This window comes from Chionomys nivalis, chromosome 15 (assembly GCF_950005125.1).
Source record: "Chionomys nivalis chromosome 15, mChiNiv1.1, whole genome shotgun sequence".
Taxonomy (NCBI): Eukaryota; Metazoa; Chordata; class Mammalia; order Rodentia; family Cricetidae; genus Chionomys; species Chionomys nivalis.
The window spans coordinates 21,726,586-21,745,445 of record NC_080100.1 but is presented as its reverse complement, the minus strand read 5'-3'; the positions used below and the strand labels follow the sequence as shown (position 1 = coordinate 21,745,445).

At 41.9% G+C, this 18,860-nt stretch overlaps 1 protein-coding gene across 1 annotated transcript in view; it reads left to right on the top strand.

Annotated features, from left to right (window-relative positions):
* Slc45a2 (solute carrier family 45 member 2) overlaps positions 1–18,284 on the top strand; it is a 30,211-nt gene extending 11,927 nt beyond the window's left edge. Inside the window, exons 3-7 of the mRNA XM_057790164.1 lie at positions 1,601–1,923; positions 12,179–12,322; positions 13,330–13,453; positions 15,525–15,736; positions 18,060–18,284. Coding sequence (XP_057646147.1) covers positions 1,601–1,923; positions 12,179–12,322; positions 13,330–13,453; positions 15,525–15,736; positions 18,060–18,284 — 1,028 coding nt within the window. The remainder of the gene's footprint in view (positions 1–1,600; positions 1,924–12,178; positions 12,323–13,329; positions 13,454–15,524; positions 15,737–18,059) is intronic.
* The last annotated feature ends 576 nt before the right edge of the window (positions 18,285–18,860 follow it).

Here is an 18,860-nt window from a genome sequence, read left to right as displayed (position 1 = left end):
AATTAACTGTAGGTAGTGACAAATGGCTCAAGAACCAGATCAAATAACGAGCTGAAAATATACTCATTTCTAATCCTTAGTCACGAAAAGAAACAGAAGTCAGATTTTATGAGTCCAATCAGAAAATGGGAAGTTTCTGAACTAGGCTGGTGAGCCATTTTCTGTGCTGAAACTGAGAAATTCATTTCTAGAAAAATGGTGAGGTAATTACAGTTAATGTTTTTGCATGAACCATTATTGTATTAGGTACGTTAGCAAAAATTAGAAACTTCCAGTATGAAAAAAAAATTCTGATCTCAGAGAATACGCAATTTGGGGCAAATGCAGTTGGCACGCTATCAGCTTTTATTTGGTTGAATAAGAACATTGTGATTTTGACAATGGTTTGCTGAAATTTTTCTAGCCTGGGTATAGATATCATCCAGCAAAGGGTGACATTGAATGAAAACATGTCTAAAATGGTTGTGAATCTGCAAAGGCCAACAGTTCAGTTGCTTCTACAATAAGGGCATTGCCACAGGAAAGGGGAACGTGGCCTCAGTCAGATTGGAATGGTTTCCATTTCTTTCCTCAGAGGTTGCATCCAAGCTTTAGTGGTATAGAAAGCAAAGGTGTGGGAGGGGAAGCACTTAGGTTGAGCGACATCTGCCCCCAGCAGCATTTACAAAGGTGCTCACTGCCCCACCACGTCATAGTGGTCAGGTCGAACAGGCACCACTGAATCATCTGCCACTCCCCTTACTAGGCTCCCTCAGACCACGGACACAGATGCTCAGCTTCCCCCAGGCCATCTGCTCTTCTTCAGTGATGGTAGGATAAGCTCTGAGCCGCTAACTCTCCAAACCTGGGCTTCCTTGCATCCTAACCGAAAGATAAAATACAATCGAGACGCATATTATCGTTGCAGTCCACACACACACACACACACACACACACACACACACACACGTGCACGCGCGTTTGTTCACACCAGAATTTTATGTGTGATACCAAAGCCGGTATCTGCATGGAGGACCGCGACAGAGTTGAGGATATTTCAGTCAGGAAGTTCACACATTGCCATTTGAGTAATAAACAGAATGTAGTAAGAATAGTGTCTTTAAATAAGGTGAAATTCTGCATTCTTGTTTTGATTCTCATGTTTTATAAATAGACATCTTTGAATGGTATATCTGGCACCTTGTACGTCACACTTGTGTGCCCCCTATGGGAGAGTTTGTTATCTAAAGGGACCCAGAGTAGCTAAGCATGGTACTTCAGGTCTATGGTATCTGTAGTGGTAATTTACCAAGCACCTGCTGTATATCTGGTGCTGTGCCGAGCACCCCTCATTTTCAAATCATGACCTTCAGTTATTGCTGCATAACTGATGAGCAAGACCACATCACAGCAAGTAAATACCAAAGCTGGGGCTTAAACCCACACCACTCCACCATGGTTGTCTTAGCTTCTTGCTACATTGTCTCTTCATAATTACCAGGCTGTCTCTGGTCTCCTCAGGGAGTTTTTCCCCAGAAGCGGAGGGCCTGTGCATGGTGAGGAACCAGCATGATTAGCTGACTATGACAACTCATCTCTCGCTCTTTCCTTTGCTTTCCAGGTTTTGGTGGCGCTCTTGGCTACCTTTTGGGTGCCATAGACTGGATGCATCTGGAACTGGGAAGGCTGCTGGGCACCGAGTTCCAGGTCATGTTCTTCTTCTCTGGCCTGGTGCTCACTTTGTGCTTTCTCGTCCACCTGTGCAGTATCCCTGAAGCCCCACTCAGAGACACTGCCGAAGACCCTCTCTCTCGCCAGGTCCCTCAGGGCTCGTTGTTGTCAGCAAATGTGATTCACGAGTATGGTTCTATTGAGAAAGTTAAACCCGATGGTGCAGACGCAGAGCTGGTACAGGGAGGGACAAACAAAAAAGCCTCTGAACAGGTAGAGATGTGTAATCTTTTTTTCTTTTTCTTCAATGGGGGAAATAGTCTTCATGGTCTTCTTTGTGAGAACTTGTTTTGTTTGCTGGTCTGATGTGAAGATTTTTGTGAATGCTATTTGAATCAAAACCTCAATCAGCCATTAGACTTCACAATGAGAATTTTGTGCCTCTGTGTTTCTCTTGCCACTTACTCCTTCCAAAACATCAGACCAGGGAAGGTGATGGCACTGTCAAAGGTTAGAGCATATGAGAGCTCTCCAGCCATCCTCTGGCCTCAGAAAACAGTCTCTTCTATAAGAATTATCATCTATAACTTTGTTTCTCTGAGTGAGAATGTCATTGAGTTGATGATTGGATTGAACACACAAAATTTGCATAGGATGATTTGGTTGGGCAACAGGTTCATTAGCTTCAACTTTAAAACAAAAACAAGCAATAACAACAACAACCCCAACAACCACAACAGCAGCAGCAAACCCCTCAATTGCACGCCAGAGAACTGGATCAAGTTTCAGAGGAAATGGACAGATCAGAGAAGAAATTAGAATCATGTTGACCAATATAGAAGCCACTAACCCCACATAACTACTTAAATTACAATTAATTAATGCGTTAACCATGTTTTGAAGGCTCAACCGCTGACCCAAGCATGGCAAGTGTAGAGCTTCTTTATTATTATAAAGAGTCGGATTGGACAACATTGTGCAGGAACCACATTCTCCCATCAGCTGTCCTTAAATAGCCATTCCTTGGGGCTCTAGTACAAAGGATCTTCTTATTAGCACAGACATCAAAGCCTTATACATGACTGACCTGTATTATTTATTGGCAGGCAGGGTGGCCTTGAGGTTTAGTGCATGGCCAAATTCTGGCACTGCCAACTTTGAAAATGTGTGACCTTGGGCATTTCCATTTCTATGAAATGGGAAAGCAATTCTATCTACCAGCAAGGGCGTTGTGCAGCTCACATGGAATGATCTGTGTAGGTCACTCAGGATGGTCCCCACTGGAGAGCTAGGTGACAGCTTTAGGCACTGTTCTAATGAATCTGTGAGACTGCTGAGTGCTCTGAGCACAATCAGGGAATGTTATCTAAGTGAACGATATATAACCAGCCCAGTGAGTCACCGCTCTCTGTGAGGTTGGCTTCTGTTGACTTAGCCAATTTGCCAGAATTATTATATTTTGCAACTAATATAGAGATATAAAGGTGTTTCTTAGACTTGACGTTAAGTATATAAGCATATTGTTTATCATCATTATTCATTTAACAAACTGCTTTGGAAACTGAGCGTGTGCACAGCACTGTACTAGGTATTTGGAGACTATTACATTGACTGATGCCCAGACCCTGTGCTGAGGAATCTATAAGCCAGCCTCTATGCCTGGAAAATTATAAATGAGCATGAGCCATTTATGCCTTCACAATAAGGCACAAAGTGAAAAATGCTATAAAAGCAATGTATCCTCTAAGATTTTCTAAACAGCAGGTGTTTGGGTAGAATTACCTATTCAAGAGATTCTCAGGGGTGATGCCACAAAGACAAAGAGAAGAAGAAGCAGGAAGTGGTATCTTCCTGTCAAGATAAAAGGCAAACACCTGTGAAAGGGAAGGGACGTAGGCAGCAGCGCAGGACACGGGCGGAGCAGGAAGTCTCTCCCACGTGCTGTACTTCTGAGGGCTCCCCTCACCCCCAGCCAAACCCAAAAGAGGCTGGCACTAGAACCTTACATCTTGCTTGGCCATTGTCGAAAATGTGTGGTAAACCTAGAGAGACGGCACTTTGACTGTCACTCATCCATGCGTTCAAATATAATTGATTTTGTAAAATGTTGAAATTGTTGTTAAGTAAATAGAGTAAGGCATCATGGATGGAGAAAATAAGACCACCCCAGAGTGGTGCTTTGCATGATGGTCAGGATTTGAGGTAGAGATTTGGGGAGCATGCTCATGGTAGAGAAAAAAGGAGCTATAGAGTTCAAACAAATCAAAAAAAAAAAATCAAAAATCCCCTTAGTGCATACGGGGAAAGGAATGCAGTAAAAATTTCACACTGTCCAGTCTTAGATAAAACAGAGTTTCAGTCAAATCCATAAAACCAGAGCCAAGGGTAGGACTTCCTGGTAGAGAATGTGTCTAGCATGTGCAAGACTCGGGTTGGTCCCCAGCTCCACAAAAACGAATTTTAAAAGATGTCGAAGGGTATTAGTGATAAACAGATCAATTTACAGAAAAATAAACTTTATAAATATGCAGGACTCCATCAGCTTTAGCATCTATGACGGACAGATCTGGAGGGAGGTGCAATGCCGTAGAGATCACGGGCAACACCCACAGAGGTAGGTTGTAGGCAGGGTTTTCATGTCCTGACCTCCTGCTCCCAAATAACCAAACGGAGACTTAAGGTTACTTATTAGTGCTTGATCGATAGCTCAGGCTTGTTATTAAATGAACTGACTACTTAATCCATTTCTATTCATCTGTGTGCTGCCCCAAGGCTCATTGCTCTTCTTACCTCTATCCCACTTGGCGTGTCTCACTCATTCTCCGTCTGGCTGCTGACTCCAGAGTCCACCCTTCCTTCTCCCACTGTTCTAGTCTGACTGTCCTGCGTAACCTTATCCTGTCCAGCTATTGACCAGTCAGCTTCTTTATTAAACCATCCCAGCAACATCTAGCCACACAGTGTAAATTCCGCAGCAGTAGACAGATCATCCAGACAAAATCAGCCAGGACACATGGGCTTAGAACCACACTTTGTACCATGTGAACCTAACCAGTAGCATTAGAATATACGTTTTTCTCAATTGAACAGAACAGAGAATATTCCCTAGGAATTTAAGAAGATTAAAATTATACTGAGGGACGAGGGTGAGCCAGGTATGTGGGCCGAGCCCCACAGGCTGGTGGGAGTGCAAATTTGTCCAGCCACTTAGCCAATCAGTATGACAATTTCTCAGAAAATTAGGAATCGATATATCTCAAGACCCAGAAATACCACTTTTGGGCATATACTCAAAGGATGCTCAATCATATCACAAGGACATGTGCTCAACTATGTTCATAGCAGCATTATTCATAATAACCAGAATCTGGAAACAACTTAGATGCTCCTCAACCAAACAATAGATAAGGAAAATGTGGTACATTTACGCAATGGAATACTACTTAGTGGTAAAAAAAAAAAATGACATCTTGAAATAGACAAGTAAATGGACGGAACTAGAAAAAAAAAACATACTGAGTGAGGTAACCCAGACCCAGAAAGATAAATATAGTATGTACTCACTCAGAAGCGGATTTAAAGACCTAAAGCAAAGGATAACCAGCCTACAGTCTACAACAAAAAGGACCCTAAGAGAGACATACATGAATCCACTTAGGAAAGAGAGAAAGACAAGATCTCCTGGGTAAAGCATGGGGGGTGGGTGCAGAGGGAAGCTAGAATGGGAGATGGAAGGAAGGAGAGTAGGAAAAAAGTATAGCTCAATAAAAACAATAAAAAAAAGAAAGACAAAAAGAGGAAAATTAAAATTTTTATTACAAATTTAAATAAAACATATAATTAAAAAATAATTAGAAGTCCTCCCCCAGACTGAGGGCCTTTCACAACTATAGTAGTGTAAAACCAGGAGTGAATAACACAAGGAAGTTCAGATTATTCACAGACAAATGGAAATGAAACCATATGCTCGTAAGCACCCGTGGGTCCCAGGAGAGGTTACAAGAGAAATGTGACAGTATCCAGTGCTGTGTTTACAGCTGAATGAGCTCCTGCTGGAGTCTGCCAAGCATGTAAACAGCTAGTGCCAATTCTTCTCAGAGTCTTTTAAAGGAATCCAAAAGAGCAGACACTTCTGAACGCTTCTGTGAAATCATTACTATGCTGATACCAAAGACACTGGCAGGGAGAAAAGCGAGAGAAGATTCACAGGCCGATGTTCTTAATAAACTCAAATGTAGAGACCTCAACAAAATACTAGCACACCCAAATACAGCAACACACCCAAATGGTTATTTGCCATGATCAAGCAGAATTTTCTCCTTATAAATGTGGCATAGTGTATCACATTAATATAACAAAGGGCTAACACTGTGATTAGACAACATTTAACATCGTTTAATGATTAAAAACTCTTAATAAATTGTGCTAAGGATACCCACCATCAGTTCTATGTAATATAGTAGTGGGGCAAGCAGTAAAGAGAAGGAAATAGAAAGGGTCAAAAAAAGAAAGTGTCCACGTGGAAACAAAGAACATAAATTGTCTCTGTTTGTGGAGGATAGATTGTTATATTTATAAGACTCGTAACACAACTCAAAATCTGTTAGAACCAGACCGTGAATTAAGTAGAGGTGAGGATATAAAAAAGTCAGTACATTGGCAAATATTTTCAGTGGCTATCTGTGCGACTTCTCCCAAGCTAGGGTCATCTGGGAAGAGGAAGCAGAACTGAGGAAATGCTTCCATCACATTGGCCTGTGAGCAAGTCTGTGGGGGGGACATTTTCTGGAGTAACCGTTAATGTGGGACAGCCCAACCCACTTTGGGGGGTACCACCCCAAGTAGGCGGGCCTGGATTGTATAAGAAAGTAGGGGAACAAGCCAGTAAGAGGCCTTGTTCCATTGTTTCGACTTCATTCTTTCCTCTAGGTTTGGCCTTGAGTGCCTGCCCTGACTTCCCTTCTTGATGGTGACTGGAATGTGAAAGTCAAGTAAACCCTCTCCTCCACAAGTGTTTCTAGTGAGGGTACTATTGCCATGATGAAACACCATGACCAAAAGCAAGTTGGGCAAGAAAGGGTTTTTTTGACTTACACTTTCATTTCATAATCTATCACTGAAGGAAGTCAGGACCAGAACTCAAATAGGGCAGGAACCTGGAGGCAGGAGCTGATGCAGAGACCATGGAGGGGTGCTGCTTATTGACTTGCTCGTCATAGCTTACTCAGCCTCTTTTCTTATAGGACCCAGGCCCATACTAGCCCAAGGATAGCACCACCCATTACGGGTTGAGTCCTCCTGCATCAACCACTAATCAAGAAAATGTCCTATAGCTGGATCTTAAAGAGTCATTTTCTCACTGAGGTTACCTCCTTTTGGATGACTCAAGCTTGTGTCAACTTGACACAAAAGTCACCAACACACCTAGTAGCTTTTGGTCATGGTGTTTTATCACGACAATAGAAAGTCAACCAGGATACTATCTAGAACTAAAATCAATATACAGCAGCTACAGAAATACTTAGGAATATCTGTAAATAAAAACTATGAAGCAATGATGAAAAATATTGAAAACAATTAATTGGAAATGAGGATAATTAACATTATTAAATATCCATATTACTCAAAGCAATCTACATATTTAATATCCTCACTATCAAAATTCTAATAACTTTTTTCACAGAAATAGAAAAAAATCTCTAGTGCTATATAAAATCATGAAGACCACAGATAGCCAAAGCTTGAACAAAAAGAACAAAGCTAGCAGCATTAAGTACTTGACTGTGAAGTGAAGCATATAATTAACAAAGCATGGTAAGGCATGAAAACAATGCGTAGGTCAATGGAATAGAGCAGACAACCAAGAATTAATCCTCATATTTATCTATGACAAAAAATAGCCAAAATACCCAATAGAAAAAAAAGATAGTTTTCAATAAAAAGTGTTGGAAAATCTGTGTATGCACACATGAAAGAATGAAGTGAGATCACAATAACATCCTACATCGAAATCCAACGAGAATGGATCAAAGACTTAAACATAAGCCCCAAACTGTAAAACAATTAGAAGAAGGCAGCAGGGATAACTATGGGACCTTAATCTGGGAACAGAGACTCTTCATTAGTTATCATCCCAAAGTACAAAGTTAGGAGAGAACCATGGGCCTACATGATGCTAAAAGATCTCTGCGCAGCAAAGGATACAGTCAACAGCGTGAACAGGCAAGGTGCCAGATGAGAAAAAAATTGTAAACTATATACTCTGGCAATCGGTTACCATCCAAAAGGAACCCATCAAATGAGGGACTCCGTGGTTTTTGTTGTTGTTTTGGTTGGGGTTAGTGTGTGTGTGAGGTTTTTTTCATTTTGTTTTGCTATGTTATTTTTTTATCCTATTGTTTGATTTGTTGGTTTTGATTTTCATTTTTTGTTTTGTTTTCATTCTGAGACAGAGAGAGAGAGAGAGAGAGAGAGAGAGAGAGAGAGAGAGAGAGAGAGGCAGAAACATGGAAGGGGGAGGAAGCAAGAGGGAGAAAGAAAACAAAAGATAAATGCAATCAACGAGGCATGGTCACTTAATCCTCTCCAGTTATTCCATGGTGTATTCATATTTCCAATCATCGTGCAGCACACGTCAAACAGTGTTTTTCAGTTGAATAACAAGAAGAAAACTGAGGCAAACAACAGCAGTGTGTTTACATACAAGCTTCAGAATCTGAATGGTTTTTGTTGTTTGGCTTACAAGACAAGCTAGACCAGGTGTGGTGATCCACGCCTTTAACCCCAGCGCTCAGGAGGCAGAGGAAGCTGAATTGCTGTGAGATTGGATCTGCACAGGTCTATGTATCCATTCCAGGCTAGGCAGTGCTTCTGTAAATAAGATCCGTTCCAAGACAAATAAAAAAATACACCAAAGTGGGCAAAGCTAAAAAGGAGAGAGAGGAGAGAGGAGAGAGGAGAGAGGAGAGAGAGAGAGAGAGAGAGAGAGAGAGAGAGAGAGAGAGAGAGAGAGAGAGAGAGAGAGAGAGAGAGAAAGTATTGTCAAAGAAACTAACGAAGTAGTAGCAGAGAAGGCATCGTGGGCTCCTAGCGAAGCCTTCCTTCTCCATGCCCTTCCCTTCGCCATGCTCTTCTAGGGATGCTCTGGCTGTGCGCGTCAGGGCCTGGATCAAACCCAAGGTCAAAGTTAGCGAGCTTTCTCACAGTTCTTGATTCCAAATCGAGGGTGGCTGTGCAATTTAGAACTATAATTCTGAATAGAAAGAGTCCTGACCTGTTTTGGAGTTCAAACAAGATCCTATAAAAACCCATCTCCCATCCCTGCATGCCAAAACAGTTTATCTTCTCAACATTTGCGTTTCCTCCATCAGGGAAGGCTTTGGTGTGTCTTCCTCCTGAGGACCCTGAAGCGTGTTCACTCGCAAATCCACCACTCTCCAGTCACCAGCCAATGGATGGTGTAGAGTCTGCGCAATAAAACTGTTAGGATCCGCGAGAGGTTCCACAAAAGACCGCCAGTCACGTATACATTCAGCAAAAACATTTATTAATAATAATAACCTGCCAGCATGTTGGGGTGGCAAACAGCGACAGCTGGAGAGGCTTGCGGGGGGCCCCTTTTAAGATGGGTTGGGGTTTCCAGAGAGGAGAGATTCGTCTTGGGGTTGATTTTTGGGCGGCCCTGATGGTTAGGAACTTTGCAGCAGCAGGGAAGGGAAAGCTACCTTGAGCTAGCAGGAGGCTATAGTTCTCTGCTGAGCTAGCAGAAGGCTATGGGTTGCCTGCTGATTGGTTGCCCTGATGTGGTTTACCCAGAGAACTGCTTTCTTAGCTCCAGCTGGTTCCAGTAAACTGAAACTAAGGCCTGGCCTTGGAGGGCTACTAGCAGGGCCTGTCGTGGCCCTTGCCTGGCTCCCTGGCCCTCTCAAAGACAACGTCTAGGGCCTCCAAGCCATTGAAGGGCTTTTCTCGGGGAACCGATGGGTCAGGGGTAAGATGCCAGTTAGATTTTTTTTTTATTCTGAGTTAAATAACTGAATATTTATATTTCCAGCTTTAACAGAAATTTGAAGGCTCACATTTATTTTTGGAAAAAAGGAGAAATTAGGTTAACAATGGAGAAGGCTGAAAATTATGTGGAAAGAAGAAAGATCCATTAATATTTGGACTGAGGCAGAATGCTTGCTTGCCAGACTGATTTTCCCGAGCATGTGCTTTTTGGGTGAAAGGAGAAACAAAATGAAGAGAAAGTGCTTGGTTAAAAGCGCGACGGTCAGCTGCCATTCCCTGGACAATAGCCTCCTTTCCCTAGGAAGAAGAATAAGTAATTCTACACCTTTGTTACAGTAACTTTTTATTTTAGGTTCTATATTCTTGTGTGTAAGAGAGTGCTGTGTGTGTGTGTATGTGTGTGTGTGTGTGTGTGTGTATAAGAAAATTAGCATAGTCCCCACCAGTGGGTTAAATACTACAAGATTAGCGGAGTTAGCTGGGTGTGATGGTGCACATCTGTAATCCCAGCACTTAGGAGGGGAAGTTAAGACTGGGAGTTCAAGGTCATTCTCCCTCCCTCAGAAACCGGAAAATTCAAGGCCAGCCTGAGCTACACGAGATCCTGTCTCAACACACAAAATGCAAACAAGGGTGATGAAACTGAAAGTATCAACCATATGATGAGCCTAGAATTGTTAAATCTAATATTTTCAACATAGAAATAAAAAGAGATATCAGATAAGTTTAAAAGTTATAAAACAGGGGGGCTGAAGAGATGGCTCAGTGGTTAAGAGCACTGTCTGCTCTTCCAGAGGACATGGGTTCAATTCCCAGCACTGACTCAGCAGCTCACAACTCTCAGTAACTCCATTTCTCGGGAATCAGACAACTTCACATAGACATGCATACAGGCCGAATACCAATATTTATGCACATAAAATTAAAAATAATAAATTATTTTTTCAAAGTGTTCTAGAACATAACAAGGACAAGAAAGCAGTCTCATGTGCAGAAAATAACAAAGAATGTGACATTTAATATAACAGAGCGAATGGTTATCTTATCATAAATTGATACTTTCCTCACATTTCCAATTACGTAAAAAACATATTCCATAATACAGTACTATATGACAATAGATGATAAAAGGAGCTTTAGGACAATATGTTATTATAAAGAAAATAGACAATCTCAGGAGACTGATAACTGTACTAATTAGGTCTCAATTTCATTATGTCAAGACCCAGAATTTTAAAAAACTCAAGAAGAAAGAGCCACCAACCCACCTCACTTGACGTCCTCAGGGAGGCTGACAGCTGAATTCTTTCTTCTCTTATATGACAAGATGTTAAAGACAAATGGTGTCATCAATGGTGTCAATTCTAGCTCTCTCAAGCTTGTGGGAACCAAATAATAATAATAATTGCAGCCCCTGCTGTTAATGCATAAATCTAAAGTGAAGAATCTGGGGCATGAGTATCCATCTTTTATATACCGTTCACATTTTAAGGCACCGTAAAGTTCACTAACACCTGCCCATCATTGGCAAGAGGCAGAGAAGTGTCCTGAGAGCGGGAACCTACCTAGTGAAGGGAACTGACTGGCTCTCTGTTAATTTTCTAGAGCATCACTGCAAATGTAGCAGCTTAGAACAGCTTTCACCAATCATCTCACAGTTTCGTAGGTCAGAAGTGTTGGTGGGCTCCCGCGAGTTTCTGCTCAGTGTCCTGCCTCCCTGCAGTCATGATGTCAACAGTGCAGTATTCTCATCTGGAGCTTCAGCTGCACAGAACCTGTCTTTGGGCTAATTCAGGTCATTGGCAGAGCCCTGTTCCTTGTTGTGTGAGAGTAAGGCCCCTATTTTCTTCTGGATTATTGGCCAGGAACTTCTCTAAGCTTTGAAGGACTTCTCTCAAGCTCCTTTCCATGTGACCCTTTCTGTTTTCAACCCTCATGCTTGAAGTTGCTCAGAATTCTGCTTCTGTTCCCAACTGGGACAAAAACAACCCTCTGCTTTCTAAGGACTTGTATGGTCCAGCTAGTATTAACCAGGTAACCTTCTGTTAATACTCTCAGGGTCCACTAGCTAGTAACCTTAAGCGTATTTTCCAGATCTATTTTTACATTAACAAAACATAATTATGGCTACCATCCAAACAAGAGATCGTGAACTTCATCTTGAATTAGCCTACCATGCTCTAATAACAATAATTATCTAAGGGACGGTTTAGGCTCGTGGGCTTTGTCCTCTTGCAGGAATACCATTTAAAGACAGAGTGTCAGCTGTCACTTATGCCTTGCACTGAGTGTAGTTTCATCTTTGAACTCTCCAGCCATAGGTTATAAAAGTTATTTATGGACCTGGAACTGCTAAGCAGTCATTCATTTTTAAACAGCACATTATCAATAAGTTTCTTCTGTGGAAACCTACGTGTGATGTCATATGATAGACAAGTGACAGAGATGTCACATGGTTCTTGCTCTGACTCCTTCTGCTGCCTGGGCACCTGTGCTGAAGACCCATGCTTTTTTCCAGAGTCAGAGGGCAATGTCGATGAAGTCACTTCTGAGGACGTTAGTGAACATGCCTTCCCATTATCGCTGCCTTTGCATCAGCCATCTCATTGGATGGACGGCCTTCTTGTCAAACATGCTCTTCTTCACAGATTTCATGGGACAGGTAAACTTGTGCCTTATGTTCACACACTCATTGGGAGCTTCTTCTGTCAGGCCTTTGGAGTAGATACAGCCAAGGGTGCCTTCGAGGAACTGGTTTACAGATAGGTTCTAGAAGTAGGTTTCTACACTGTAACTAAATACCCTGAGATCTACCATTGTGTGATCAAATACAACAACTAGACAAGAGTAAGTATGATATTCAGAGTTCATGTCAAGCTTCATAAAAGAGATATATGGCATGATCCTGGCCTTGAGGGATGGCTCAGAGTTTTGGAGATAAAACAGGACAAGAAAGAATTCTAAGTGGGAATAGGAAAGGTGTGAGCAGATGTTGTGGGAGGTTCTTCTGTATATGTGTTGCTTTTATTGGTTAATGAATAAAGAATCTGGCTTGACCTGTGATAGGACAGAGGAGAGCTAGGTGGGGAAAACTAAAGTGAATGTTAGGAGAAAGAAGGCAGAGTCAGGAGATGCCATGTAGCCACCAGAGGGGAAAGATGCGAGCTGCTAGCTGGAAGCTTGCTGGTAGGCCTTGAGCCTTCTGGTAAAATATACAATAATAGAAATGGGTTAATTAAAGATATAAGAGTGAGTTATAAATATGCATAAGCTAATAGGCCAAGCAGTGATTTAACTGATACCGTTTCTGTGTGGTTATTTCGGGTCTGAGCAGCCGGGAACAAACAAGTGGCCTCCCTACTACAGGCAGAGGTGAGTAGGAAGTCTGTTAGCCATACTAGAGAATGGGATTAAATCAGGTGGGGCCAGGAGTTAGGATGAGAGGGAGGACCATTAAAGATCACCCCAGAGAAATATTATTTGTATTTGATGCATAGCTATATATCGTGAAGGTCCTTGGAGGAGGCATACTAGATGAATACAGTGACCTGGTGATGTCTGATTGGACTCTGCACCTGATGAAGGGCCCCTTTCCCCAAGGGTTGAGAAGCAAGAGAAGAGCTGGGCCACTCTGCACTCGATACTCAACCGCTGGCCCCTCTCTTTCAGATTGTGTACCATGGGGATCCCTACAGTTCCCACAACTCCACAGAGTTCCTCATCTATGAGAGAGGAGTTGAAGTTGGATGCTGGGGCTTGTGCATCAACTCCCTGTTCTCTTCACTTTATTCGTGTAAGTGTTCTTTTCCTAAGAAAGCCTTCCACAGGCTGGCAGCAGGACCCAGACTTTATACTTCAGAATCTATTTTCTTCTCTTTATTAGACTCTTGATAATGTTTAGGAAATGTGGAAAAGCTATTCCTGTAGAGGGGATCATATACAGTGTCATTTTCCATAGTCAGTTCTAGGAGTCATTGCCCTTGAATTGTGCTTGTAATTAGTGGGTTACTAGGGAATATTTTTTTAGAAAACAAAGGGAATTCTGTGAGTAAGATGGCGAGATATTGGATGGATGAGATGCGAATTCCAGCAGCTCCGTGTTCTGCTGGAGCAAGATCCCTCATGGTTAATAGGTTGTTTGTGGACTTCATAAGTAATTTAGCAATTCTGTAGCTCTCCAGCCTCTCCAGCTCCACAGAGCTTCACAGGTAAACCTGGATCCCTGGGTGGGGTGGTGACAGAGAACAGGACTTGTTCTCATCTCCATCCACACAGCCAAGAGACAGCCTTCTAGCAGTTACTGCAAGAACTGAGTGTAGAGACATAGCTGCCTGCCTTATCCTATACTAGTGCTCACAGCTAATGTTAAACTTAGTCATTTCTTCCCACTACAAACACAGTACTGTTGAGGATGTGGTGCACCCTGATATAATAGGCAGCAGAGGCAAGGGAATTTTGTTCCTGAGATGTATTGGCTTCTTTTCATGAATAAAGCACTTTAAGCCAGGCTTTCAACCTTTATGCTGTTATTATATGTTCAAGTATTTCTTTATCTTTCTTTGCTTTTCTTTGACTTGCTGTACATACCTAGAAAAGAGCCATGCATTGCTGATATCTTCTAAGCACCAAGGCACCTTAGACTACATTTTCTGCATAAATATAAACCATTAAGCAAACAGGCTTGTCAGGGGTTACTCTAAAATTGACCTAGCTTTGCACTGCTTCCAGTCTCAAGCCTTAGCAACAGTGCTTCAGACATGGAATGCATCTGATAGGGGAAGTGATGTTGTCTGCTTGCCATTTCTGCAGCTTGTCTTTCATTCAGTGACCCAAGACAGTGTTTTGTTTTGTAATTGATTCAAATATGATACAGATTTGTTTCCTGTCTATGAAGTGTAAGTTCAATAATAATTCCAGTGGCTGAGCAACATTTTATTTTTAATAGGCACATCTCAAGCATCTATGGCCAATGGGGATCAATAGACTAAAGTAGAAGAGGGATAGCCTAGCCTCTGTATTTTTTTATATTTGTATGTGCAAAGTGTATGCTAAGAGAAGAACCAAGTCCAAAGTTAGCTATCTTTGGTCCACCCTGCAGTTGGTCACATGAATTGAATATCTTCTATGTGTCCTATAGTGGACTGGGTGATTTTTTCATATATTTCACCTCATTTGATCCCAACTAACATTTTACTTCCATTGTTTAGGTAAGAAAGATGAGATGATGAGCAAATAAGAAACTTGTCTCCCTCATGGGGGAGCTGTAGGAACCCTTTCTCAGCCTTTGTGTGATTGACAAGGCGGGGGAAATGTCTGCAGAGCACCTCACAGCTTTCTTATCCATGCAGACTACCTTCAGGTTGGGATTAAGAAACTAAGAATGATTTGAATGGTTTTGCAAAACCTGATTGTTTTAATATTCCCAACCTGACTTTGGGCAGTAGGGTCAGAATAGGTACACATGGTCCATTGGATCCACTGGGGCCAGAACCCTCTCATCAGAATGGACATGACTCTTCCTCTGTCTTTCGTCTTCTGGGTCCCATCACCAAGGTCTGCTTTTGTGCCTCTTCTTTTTCATATTCTTTTGATATTTGGCTGACTGCTAAAAAGTACCTGGTTCTCCTCTATGAACAATAAACCAGCAAGGCAATTTTATGCTGCCTTTTATGCAAAGGCTTTAAAATTGATCCCCAAATTCAGCTGTTTCTTGCACACAGATAAGGAAGTGTTTTGTTCCTGACTTAGTATCAAAGGAAGCTGTCTTTAAAAAAATGCATCTTTAAAAGAAAGGATTATCTGAAATTATTAGATATTGTGAGGCACCTGCCAGCAGTAATTTTTCCTATTTATTCTCTCAACAGACTTTCATAAAGCTTTGGTTTCCTACATTGGATTAAAGGGCCTCTATTTCATTGGATATTTGCTCTTTGGGCTGGGAACAGGATTCATAGGACTCTTCCCGAATGTCTACTCTACCCTGGTCCTCTGTTCTATGTTTGGTGTGATGTCCAGCACATTGTACACTGTGCCCTTTAACCTCATTGCCGAGTACCACCGTGAGGAGGAGAAGGAGGTGGGTAGCAAAGGGAATTTACCTGAGGAATGGGGCGGGGGAGGGGAGAATTTGGAAGAAGACTGCATAAACTATTATCATCACGCAGACATGACGACCAGCTTAGGTGAGTTCTTCCTCCTCCTTGCTGTGAACTGTGGAGCACTTTTTGAGTTTTAGGACCATGATTGTGACTCCTAACTAACTATCTGATTAAAGACGGGAGTCTTAGCGATGCTGAGAAACCAGTCCATGATCAGACTAAGAAAGGAATGGGGACCAAACTCTTCTAAAACTACCCTATAGAGATTCCCTGTTCATTTTAGTATTTCTAGATGCCCACAATGATGTCTCCCCAGTTCCAAGCACTGCGGAAGAGCATGTTGGTATTTCTTGCAGTTATGGGTTGGAGCCATGACTTGGTCCTTACCATGCTTCCTGGAGAGATGCCATCCACCTAGGGTTTGGAATTTAGACTGCAAGGCAGTCTTAAGTTGTCCTCCTGATTGTATTCAAGGAGTGCAGTCAAGATACTACTGTAATGGCTGCTCCATCATCAAGGGGTTTCTTAATGAGGATGAGGGAGAGAAATATCCACAGGCATATGGAAGAGTTCAGACTAGAGAGGAAATAAAAGACAGGACATAAACAAGGACAGAGAGAGGGGGCTGAAATACCAGTGTAGCTGGCAGGAGGGAAGTCCATGACCTGGAGGAGTTTAGGGTGGGGGAGGAGGTGAGAAGAGCTAGCATGTTAGCATGTTAGCATGAACTCTGAAATGTGTAACAGGTTCTTGTGATCCCGAGGGAGCCCGGAGGTCAGCATTTTGGTGTGCCAATAGCGATCATAGCTGTTCATTGCTTTATTCTGCCAGTGAGAAGGAAAATGACTCCTTTTGGAAGAGGAGAACCGGCTTCACAAGTTATTTGGAAATGCTGACTTTGTTCTAACCACTAGAATCTGGGGGAAATGGAGTTTCCTTTGTATCTAACTCAAGGCAAAGAAAAAACAAGCTTTGGAGTCACAGAAAACTAAGTTGAAATTCTGTCCCCTTTGAAGCTGTGTGACACTGACTATATTTTTAATTTAGTTGTTAAGTCACACTTAAAATGACCTCAAAGGTTATAGTCTCACAAGGTTCAATAATAACAATATACAAAAGTATTTTAATGAAGTCACTCCCTCCCTAATTTTTCTCTCTGCACCCCCAACCCACACATACTATGTTACTCCTCTTGCTAGAGTTCTTAAAGTTTATCTTTTCAATACTTTTAAATGAAAATCAAGCAAACATGAATGTGTTTTCTTATTTACCCATTTTTATTGAAAAGATAATTTCCATTTTTTTTCTGTACCAAGGATTATTTTGCTCACAAGTAGAGGGAATGATCATTCAGACACCAGATACCTTTATCAGTCAAGAGAGATTAGTAACATTCACTAACTAAAGCGAGTGGGAAACTAAAGATGTGTGTGTGTGTGTACTGTGCTCAGCATAATACCTAGTTAATACCTCACAGAACTCCAAAAATGACAGCTAGAGTTATTGTTGTCCTGGAGACAGTAACAGCAACATCTGCCCTAGGTGAATGCTAATAACAAAATAAGGCCCCAACTGCAGGACAGCTCTTGCATGTAAGAGACACCAAATGGCAATGCGAATGGACAGGGGCCAAATATCAAATATCTACCAAGTGTTAACATATTAACCAAATAACCATGTTAAGAAGTGGTTGAAACTTGCTTCTCCTATGTTTAAAAGTAATTTAGCATTCTTTTGAAACCGTTTGCCTTTTCAACAGCAAGGGAGACAGAAAGATTTGAAGGGACACATTGTTGAGTTTCTGCAACATTGTATTCATGTGCTCCTCACAAAGAGAATCCTGACCATGTTCATGTTTAAGCCATATGCTCGTTAAAGTTGGAGGAAAAGGCTTCCTTGTAAATAAGGAAGACAGCAACAATGGAGTTCCCTGGAGTCCCTCAATCAGAAATTAGAAAACTATGGCCCCGGCTGGTCAAACGCAGCCTAATGTTCGTTTTCAAATAGTTTATAAGATGATAATCCCTTTTAAGTTTTTAAAAGATTGAAATAAATTCAAAGAAGGATGCTGTTTTGTGATGTATAAAAATGGCATGGAATCTAATAAGGTTGCATTGGAATGTAGTTTGTTCTTACGTGAACTTGTTCTTGATTTGTGAGCTCAGAGTCAGTTCCAACCAAGATCCCATGAAACACAAAGGTACTTACCACTGGACTCTTCCCAGGAAAAGTAAGCTGACCCTTGAGCCCCCTGTGACAGTGCCTTGTAGATCAACATCTGTCCCTGTGTTTCTCTTGCAGAAGCAGCGGGGAGCCCCAGGAGTCCCTGACAACAGTGGCAGAGGCAAAGGTGTGGACTGTGCTGCCCTCACCTCCATGGTGCAGCTGGCTCAGATCTTGGTTGGAGTTGGTCTGGGCTTCCTGGTCAACATGGCTGGGAGTGTCATCGTGGTGGTGATCACAGCCTCTGCAGTGGCACTGATAGGCTGTTGCTTTGTGGCACTCTTTGTTAGATATGTAGATTAGGTTTATAAAGAGAGATGGGCTCGTACCTCGGACAAATGAGGAGGTGAGGCTGGTGGCAAGAAACTAGTACGTTCTTGGACTCTTCGGCTTGGGGAACTGTATGTCCCATGCTGGAATCTCACTTTGCATGCACACGTGGGAAAGGTGAGTGTGGTAGCATTGCCTGCCTCACTGCATCTTCCTTACTACCTGCTCCTAGATGCAGGGATGGGGAAAGTCAGCTTGGGCTTCTCAAGGTCATTTCCGGCCTGGATAACATCTGAGGAGCAAATCAATCCCTACCTGTGGTGTTATAATCTGATTTTTAAAAAGCAGTCCATAGATCACTGGAAACCACATATTTCAACAAATTCAAAAATACTTAAATATTGCTGATGTTTTATGGTGTTGATTTATTTACATTTAATTTGCTCATAATTAGTTCCTGTTAATGTATGGCACTCTTAACAGATCTGCTTGGAGTGTTTCCTTCTGGAAGCTGTGCAACATAAGAGCGTTCATCTGTTTCATTGATGCAGTAAACATATTTTTCTTGAGTCTTTTATTGTCATTTCATCCTCTGGAATTGACACTTTC